This window comes from Nesoenas mayeri (genome assembly GCF_963082525.1).
Source record: "Nesoenas mayeri genome assembly, chromosome: 1".
Lineage (NCBI taxonomy): Eukaryota > Metazoa > Chordata > Aves > Columbiformes > Columbidae > Nesoenas > Nesoenas mayeri.
Genome location: NC_137541.1, coordinates 56,878,255 through 56,887,919, shown reverse-complemented (window position 1 = coordinate 56,887,919; position 9,665 = coordinate 56,878,255). Strand labels below are relative to the sequence as shown.

General features: G+C 46.0%; 1 protein-coding gene across 1 annotated transcript; it reads left to right on the top strand.

Moving 5' to 3' along the window:
- Positions 1-442: 442 nt before the first annotated feature.
- Positions 443-1,838, top strand: LOC308037293 (C-type lectin domain family 2 member B-like; the record flags this gene model as incomplete). Its single annotated transcript, XM_080338984.1, has 4 exons — positions 443-506; positions 877-1,049; positions 1,436-1,536; positions 1,715-1,838. 4 exons carry the CDS (start codon positions 443-445, stop codon positions 1,836-1,838), a joined length of 462 nt encoding a protein of 153 aa, XP_080195110.1.
- Between the last annotated feature and the right edge of the window lie 7,827 nt (positions 1,839-9,665).

Genomic DNA, 9,665 nt, shown 5'->3' with positions numbered 1-9,665 from the left:
GTGTTCTCTGCAATCTGCCAAGACAAGGATAACGGTTGTGGTCATAGAACTGTGTCCAAGCTTGACTGGAAACAGGTTTTGCCATCACTTATGATGCCTTGGACACAAGACCATGTTTCCTCCCAGGAAGAACTGAAGCAGGCCTTGGGTCCCCAGGACGAAGGGGCGTCCATTCACCAAGAGATGCCAGGGAATGCAGGCAGAAGGGCGTGCAGGGATCTGGGTGAGTACAGGCCCTTATCAAGTAGCCTGTAGCAGCCCTCACCACATTATCTATGCCTCTGGCAGCTCTGCTGTGGCTGACTGTCCACTGGGGGGGGTCCCTTCTGCCTTCCTAGGCAGCAGGTGTTGGGGGTGGTGGATCTGGGACCGCACAGTTGCTCACTACTGGTGGCTTTTTCCTCTTCCAGGAAAGTGGTGCAGACACCATCCAGTGTATGTCATGGTGCTGGCTGTGCTCGTGGCTTTGGTCCTGGCTTTGGCAGCGGCTGTTGCTGTGCTGTCAGGTAAGGGAGCAGCAGGTGCCTCTGTGCAGCCCCTCAGCACAGAGCCGTGTGTGCCAGGCTGGATGTGGCCCCTTCCTCTGCGGGCTGGGGCAGGCGCTGGTGTGTGAGGCCAAGGCTGGTGGGGTCAGATCGTCAGGCTGGCTGTTCCCCTGCCCTGTCCCAGGGGTCCTGGGGAGGGGCAGGGACACCCCCAGCTGTGCCCTGGGGCAGGCTGTTAACCCCTGGGGTGTCTCTCCCTGTGGGTCCCTGGCAGCAAATGTGGGATCCCTGTGGGGGGAGTTTGGAACTACCCCTTTCCCTGCCCCATGGAGCTGTGTTCCCTGGTCCCTGTGGAACGGAGTCCTCTGACCTTCTCCCCTTCCCTCTCCAGCAGGAAGAGATGAAGCGAGTGCAGCTGCGGTGCTGGGCTGTCCTGATGACTGGGTTGGGTACCGCAATGTCTGCTACTACCTCTCGAGAGAGGAGGGGAGCTGGGAGTGGAGCCAGGAGCGGTGCTCCTCGCTGGGGGCTTCACTGGCTGTGATCGAGAGGGAGTGGGAAATGGTGAGTGAGGGGCTACTGTGGCAATGTGGGGGGTCTGGGTGGGGTGCAGACCTCAGGGCTGGTGCTGGGAGGCTGGCAGTGCTTCTAGGGACAGAGATGCAGTTCTGGCCTGTGGCCTCAGAGGGAGGGAGGCACAGGGTACAGTGTGGAGCCCAGGGAGCGTGTCCTCCCGCATGGAGCTCAGCGGGACCGCAAGCACAGCAGAGCTCCAGCAGGGCAGGACCAGCGTGTCTGGCCGGGCTGGGGAGCTCTTGCAGAAGCTGTGGAGCTTGGTGGAGCAGCTGTTGGGTGGGAGGTGCTGCTGTCTTGGGCCTCACATGGGGCTGGGACAGGGACTCTGGGTGAGCAGCAGCTCCTGACTGTTGGCTTCTCTCTTTCCTCTCCAGGAGTTTCTATCAGACCTCAGGGGCAACATTGACTACTGGGTTGGGCTGCGCAGACAGGATCGGCGCCTGGAGTGGGTGGACGGCAGCAGCTTCAACCACATGTGAGTCCTGTTGTGATCCAGGGTCACGGGGAGACCGTCCTGTGGTGGGACGGGCAGGGGCCTGGTGGGACATGGCTACAGGGACTGTCCCTTGCAGGCAGCCCTTGTCCCCTCCAGGCGCTTATGGGGAGAGCTGCTTCCCCAAGGGTACTGACAGTCTCATTGCTTACTCTTGCAGGATCACTCTGAAGGGCCGAGGGTCTTGCTTCTTGCTGAATGACCATAATCTCTGGAGTTCAAACTGTTTCCAGACCCATCATTATCTCTGCAGCAAGGCCCAAGCTGTGATGTCAAATAGTTGATGGGGTGAAAGGACCTTCTTCGTGCTGGGAACTCCACAACTTTGCCATTTCTCGTAGCACAGAAAGGTTTGGGAATTGCCTTCTCAGCTGCAGGTCTGTGGTGCTGCTGCTCTCAGGAACCTCTCACTGCCAGTTCTCTGAACAACCTGCAGGTCTGGAAGGCATCAGGGACACTGACTGTGTGAACTGAGATCTCAAGCACAGAACTGGTTTCTTTCTCCTGGGAACACCCCAGTGCTCATCTCGCTTTTCTAACAATTCACCTCTATCTGCTTTTGAGCCATGGTGACGAAGCTGAAGGTGCTGCTGCCAGATGAGATGGGTACGGAGAGCCTGGCTGAGGTCCCTGGCCCTTTGCCAGAGTGTGAAGTGGACTCTATGGGGCACACATGACCAGGACACACCTTGTTGCTATTTTTCTACTCATTTTTTTCTTAAAACATGGTGTCACAGAGGCACCCTGAAGTTCGTTTAAGGGACCACTGAGTCCAAAACAACTTTTATTAAACCGGTGATAAACAGGGTTTTAGCACTCCAAAAGTGACTTGGATACAGGTTCGGATATCAGTTGAGGAAAATTACTAATGGACAGCAACTAATATAACAGGAGGTCCGCAGTGTGCATGCACGTGGCTTCACCCAAAACAATGCCGGAGCCATCCCCGAGTCCAGGAAGAGTACACACTTGCCTGGGCATGGTGTGGGATTATTTTAAGGGAATATACGTATTGAGTAAAGAAAGCGTACAGTCGCAATCCTGCGAGGGTAAATTGATAATACACTCAGAATCCTGCAGGGAATCTTACACGTGCTTATGTGGAAGCACGGGAGGAAAATACACTCGCGATTATGCGAGGAAATAATTTGTACACGTGCTCGTATTGACCACGGAAATTACGCCTGCAAATGTGCACGGAAAGTATCAATACACATGCAAATGTGTATGGAACGTAGATACGCTCGCAATCCTGCCAGGGTTAATTTTACTCACACATGTGGCCGCAAGGCAAGCGGAGTCTCATTTTCCTTGCAGGCAGCATCCCTGTACCCTGATTTTCCTTTCTCCAGAGGAAAAGCACCCCTGTGGCCTTGACCAGGTGTTGGGGCTGCTCTCCCTGGCAATTTTGGGGCTGTTTAGCTGCAATAGTGGCAGGAAGCTCTGGCCCTGCTGACAGGTCGTACCTTGACAGCAGAAGCCCTGCGTGGTCATCAGTGGTTTGGTTTCCTGTTTCCCCCCTCCATGTCCCCAGCCCTGTGCCTTCCCGATTCTTCTGTGACATGGAGGTGTGAAAAATGCAGTTGTGATTCGTGCTAAGATGTTTAATGTTTAAAGGTATAACCAAATGAGGCAGGGACGCTGATTTGGAAAAGGGAAAGGTGGTTAAGTTCTATGTAAAAAGTTATGAAACTTGTTTAGGTAGTTATAGTGATGGAGGGAACTAACATTTTAAGGGTTAAGCAACTATATAGTAAGGGCCTACTAACAAGTTAAAATTTTAAACCACATAATTAATATCTAGTTTAGAGCTGTATGTAACTAATTGTGCTAAAAAAAGCAGGACTTCATTAAATGCCGAGATAAGAAGTTTTACAGCACCAGCTGCAACCTTGAGACAAGATAGCCAAGATTTACAGCAAAAAGGGTACCTGTCTGGTTTCAGTCGCTTTGGTAGCTTGGGTTCCAGCCAGTTCCTCCTAATGAGCCAAAGGTAAAAAGTCCACTGTGACGAAGCTGAAGGAGCCTTCATCCAAAGACCCCTAAAGACCCTTCCTCAAATTCACCAAGTGACATTGCGCAGGCACAACAGGGGAGGGTCAAGGAGGGGAATATGTAAAGGGTTATCTGAGACTCATTTTAATAAAAAGCGGGGAAGGTGATGAATATGTATAGGCGTCTCTGGGGTCATTATGAATATGTAATACCATACTGTATTTAAGCACACTTCTTATTGTTAAAAGGGTGCGTGTTGGGCAGAGTGAATCCCCTGCGCACCCAGCACTGTTTTGCTTATGTTCTAATGAACACATTTTTAAATAATACAATTAAGGAATTGGATTAAACGTTGTTTATCCATAGAAAAAGCGTAAGTTATTTATTTCAGAGGTGTGGGAAACTACAGTGGGTCCATGGATTCCCTGACGGAGGGTATGGGAACAGAGATCAGCCTTGGGCATATTAAGGTTTACCCATGAGGAAGATGGGAGTAAAGGAGTATCCGGAGATATTAAGGTGTACCCGTGAGAGAGAAGGGAGTAGAAGAGTAACAGTGATGATAGCAAAATTAGCCAAGGAGGTGTTACTGCTGTAACTTGTAACCAATAGCGAAGAGACACATGAATTGGTAAAACTGTATAAAAATGCACTTGTGGCAATAAATGGCATCTCAACCACGACATATGGTGACCCCAATGTGGTCCTGTATGAAGAAGGATCTCGCATGAAGAAGAGACAGCGGTGAAGCTGTGACAGCCGAAGAGGAGCTGTGGAGATGGAGCTCGGTACAGCTGACAGAGCAGCAGGGGGGAGCTGCCGAAGATCCGGATCCTTGAAAAAACACCATGCCAAGAGTTGGTGAGCTACCAGAAAACGACGGGGGTGGAACTTATCTAAAGAAGGGGGTGCTAATATTGTCTACATGGAAATTGCTTCTGAAGAAGTGGGGTATTAGCCTTCTGGAACTGACTTAACAAAGGACTATGTTACTGTGGGGCAAAGCACAACCCAAAGATCCAAAGACTTTGAGAGGATTAAAAGAGCAATGGGAACAGGCAGAGACAGCGGAGGGGGGTGGCTTTCCTGGGCTAGACTTGGGGAAAAAAAGAGTGCACTGTTCCGAACCCCCCTGTTACTAATGATTCTCCAGCAGCGTTCAAGTCCGTGTTATCTGATGGCTCAGATGAGGATCTGCAGCATTTTCTTGAAAAGTTAAAAGGAAAAGGAGTATGTGTACGTGTTGCCCCGAGATCGGATAAAAACCATGAAAGACTCAAAGCAAAATTAGACCTGTGCAATGTAACAGCTGTAGAGCATTTAGGATGAAATTATGGCGATTCGTTGAAAGGGGCAGGTATCCCCCAACTCCTGGAAGAGACACTAATTGGCACACCACAATTACAGGCAAGATTAGTTTCTGAAATCCTGAGGCAGTCAGCAGACCTTGCATATCAAGCTGTGATAAAGGTGCCTGAAATTGACAAACCAGCAAATAATTTACAACTATTAATCAGGGCCCCAATGAGAATTACACGCAGTTTATTGACCATCTTCAAGAGGCCGTCAATAAGCAGGTTGAAAACTTAGAAGCTAAGGAAACACTAGTGTTGAAATTAGCAGTAGAGAATGCTAATGTTTGCTATCAATCTGTTATCTGCGAGTTTTACGGTAGATATTATGTGCTTCTGTGTATTGCGTCTCTGAAAATCAAGCAGCTTGTCAGGAATGTGAGTTAATTGTTTTACTGGTTGTTGTCAGAATTGTTTCTTTGTGGTATAAGTGTGCCATAAAACCTTCTCCCCACTTTTCCCATTCACAGCGCTGCAAGCAGCCCTGTGCTTCCCCCCACTCTTCTCATGGTTTTTACTTACGAGATGGGGTCGGAAATGACTGTTTTCAGTCGTGTTCCTAAGTAATCAGTATTGGGAGGTGTTTTAAAACATCGGAAAGCACTTGGAAATATGAGGAAGGAAGATCATTTGAAACATTATAGTCAATGGTGGCTGCTGTGTAAGTTAGATGAATGGGAGAAGTGACTGGAGGATAGAACCTTGAAGTCTAATACTTTGTTGCAATTATCGTTGTTTTTAAGGCGAGCAGAGCAGGACAAATAAATCTCTACAAGATATCATTAGATAGTTAAAGACAGTTTGACGAGCGGAACAGTTTGAAGTTCAACAAGCTGAGAGAGAATTAACTGGTAACACACAGGTCCCAGTAAACTTGCTGAAGTCTGCAAGATGCTTTCCTCATTAACCTGTTTTCTTTGTGGGTATATCTGTTTAAGCATGTTGCAGTTTTAGTATGTCTTTGTGTGGTACGGTGAGTTCACAGGCTGTTAAATAATGAGAATCCATCGACTCAAAATATGCATTTTGTGATAATACAGAAGATCATGAGTGATTTGGTTCTTTACTGTGTGAATGTGATGGTAAAATTCTGTGTGTAGCAGCTGTTATTTTTCTTTCCAGCATGCTAGCTTTATTCCAGCATTCAGATTTCGCAACTCTGTGATAGGCTGTGTCTCATCTTGGTGTATTAAACTTGGCTCATTTGTTTGCACGATAGGTAAAGAATCCTGGTTTTGGGATAACAGTTGTAGCGCACCAGATGAGATGCTGATAAAAGCCTTGCCCAGCCCAGCTTGCTGCAGTGGCGGGGGGGGCAGATGCCGATTGGGCTCCAGCGCACACTGACCTGTTTTGTCAGGGAGACCCAGCGGTACCTCTGCCTGGCTGAGCAGTGAGCGGCCCAAAGGTGCAATGCAACAATCGAGAAATTGCCTTGAATAAGTGTAACTGTGATCTATCTGCAGATTTGAACTTGGTGTTTGGTTTTCATATCTGAGCTCAGTATTTTAGTTTGCATATATATATATATATATATGTATATTTAGTTCCAAAATAATTTTGTTTGGGGAGATAGTTACAAAATGGGAACCAGTTCCGCTGCTAAAATACCACCCTGCTCCCCCTTAGGATGTATCTTTACATGTTAGAGTAATTTTGGGGAAATATTCTGAAAAAAAGAAATCTTGAAACGATACTGTATTCAAATGTGGCTTAAATGTGGAATTCTGGGTTTTAGTGCTGTATTGCAATTAATGTTGTTGTGCAGAACTGTGGAAAAAACTGGGCGAAGTATGGTACTGTAAGTTAATTTGCTAATTTTGACACCAGAAAAGAATTTAAATTGTTAAACTCTGATGCACATTGGGGAAAAAAACAAAAACATCAAACACAACAAACAACAACAACAAAAAAACCCCAAACAACCAAACCAAACAAAAAGAGAAACAAAACAAACCCTAAATGCTATGATGGATGTGAACTTGGCATTGTATGAGGTTGTATTTAAAAGCTGCTAGAATATGAACTGATTTGGATCTAGGAAAATGGAATAATGGACTGATGTTTAATATGCTGGTTTTTGACATCTGTAAATTTTAAAAGGTAAATGAAGCTAAGGAATATAACTATTGCTGAGCTACTTGGAATTGCATAGGAAGTGTATTATGGTTGGAATGAAATGGGCAAACAAAAAAGCAAAATACCCCTGGCCTGTGTTGTACAGTTTGAATATACATTTCAGGCCTGTGTGAAGCTGCAAGATAAACTCAGCTCATTGTAACTGAGGAGTTTGCCAGAGCCTCCCACCTCATACCAGCGATCACACCACCTGCGTGGCCTCGGCTACATCTGAACTGCAGCAAGAAGAGAAAAAAGGAAAAGCCTGTGTCCTGGTTTTGTTAAAAACAAGGTTCTCTTTTAGTGATTTTGCCTGTCAGCTAAAGCCTTCATATTAGCTGCATTTTCCTGGAGAACCAGACACATGTTTTGGTAAACCTAGCAATGGAATGCAAACCTATTGATAAGCACAAATGGACATCTCGCAAGAGGGGCAATGAGAAACCGGTGACCAAGAAACTGACCAACTCTGTATAACATTCCATTCACGTGAATACTTCATATAAAAGTGGGAGATCACGAGGATCTCATCCCTTTTGCCTTTCACTTCTGCTTATGGCCGACATTAGGAGAGGACCTTGCTAGTAGTCCCTGCGAACTGAGGCCAGTGACAGACTGAATCCAGCTCCGGTTGGCTGCAGAGTCCAATCCAGGACTTTGGGTGCCGGCTCTGCAGTTGCTGAGACTTTCAAGATTGGTTTTGTATATTTTGTATTATTTTCTCTATTCTTATTAGTAGCGTTAGTAAAACACTTTTAATTCTTCCAACTCTCTTCTCTCTGTCCTTCTTTCCCTCCCGATCGATCGCCTGCCCTTAGTGGGAAGTGGGGAGAGGGAGGGGCAAAAAAGGGGAAGTAGGGGGGGAAAGGGACTTAATAATACATCTGCCAGAGTTTTGTTGTCACCCAGCAATCTTAACCCTTGACAACCTGGTTGCCCGCTGCTAAGCAGAGAAATGGGGGCTTTATTCCCCTCACTCTGTCTTTTTTTCATGAAGTGTTGTCATCCATCCTTGTTGTGGCACTGCGTGGCTTCTTGGCTTTGAATCAGGGGTTGTTGGTGTTTGTTTTTGCTTCAGTCTTGTTTCTTAGGTTCCGGCACATGTGGGGAGAGAGCTCACCATTTTACCTCCTTGCTGCAGTCGGTCTTTTCACAGTGGTCAGAGTGCTCAGTGCTTCTCTGGGTCAGACTGGAACTAATGTGGGTGTGGAGTGGAGCCAGGTTGGGTTGATGTGGAGTTCAAACTGATTTGTTTTCATGAGATCTTGCCATCTCAGATGGGGGCGAGAGGGAAGTTTAATTCCCCCCTGCCTCCCCGCCAGCAATGTTACTGCTAGAGAACTGTAACACTGCATGAAGGACTCTGAGGGTGAAATTTAAAGGCATTGCCAGTGGATCCATAGTTCTAATGAAGCTGGGAAATTAAACAAAAAAAAAAAATTCTTTTTAATAGACTTATTGTGTGGTAACTGGTTGTAAGAGACTTCTTAGTAAATTCATCGTGCTAGTTTTTGAGGTCATGGGAGATAATGAAAGAAAGGCCACTTTTTGAGACCAATGGAATGCCAAATTGGGAACAAAGTTTTACCATATGAATTCTTGTATTTGCCAGAAAGCCCTATACCTCTCCTGGGTCAGGATTTGTTAAGTAAATTGTAAGCTCAAATTACGTTTTCTGAGAATTCTGTTTAGTTGCATGTCCTACAAGAAGCTGCTTGGATGGTGCAGACCTGCTTGTGCAAGTGAGGAATCGCCAAGGAACTTTTGAATGCTGTATTTCCACTAGTATTAACAGCCGATGTTTCGATAAAGCAAACACTACACTGATAGAACCGAAATAGGACTTTGATCCGGTAAGGGAAAACAATATCCAATAAATAGGACAGCCAAAATGGAGTTAGAAACTTGGATGAAAAAATTTATGACAAGCTTACAAGCATTCGATTGGACCTGTAGATTTGTCTGCTTATAGCTACTACATAGAAACAACCTGTGGCTATCGTGGGACAGTATGGTGAGAATGCTAACAGGCTGATACACCGATTGTTACTCTGATCAAGAAAGGTTATGCTTGCGTCATTAAAGGCCAAGGATCAAAGTGGATTCCTGCGAAACGGGTCAAGCCTTGGCTGAACAAAGACAACAAAGATTCAACAGATGCAGATGGACAGGAGGGAGATAAGTTGTGAGGACTGTTTCAGATGTAAACCATGAATCCTAATTCAGTGTTATAGATGCTCACAGACCTGGTGATCTAGAAGCCTGTTAGCAAGCAGGTGGTGTACCTTCTGTGGAGAATGGCAATTTGAGCAAACAGCAGGAGAGTCAAAAGGGCAATATTACTTTTAGAAAATTAATACAAAGATGAGGTACAATTATGAGACATTCCTACCATAGGATCTATTACACTCTTTCTCCTTGATCTAGCAGCTGGTAAAGCTTTAGGAGACATATCAAAGTTAAGCTGTTGGTCTCTCAAATAGGTTAATCTAACTTCTGAGATGCTAATTCAATTAATAGTAGATGTTGATGGTATTAGGCAGGCTACTCTACAAAATCACAGAGTTATAGATCTTTTAACACCAGGTCATGGTTGTGAAGACTTTGAGAGAATGTGTTGTATTAACTTCTATGATCATTCTGAAT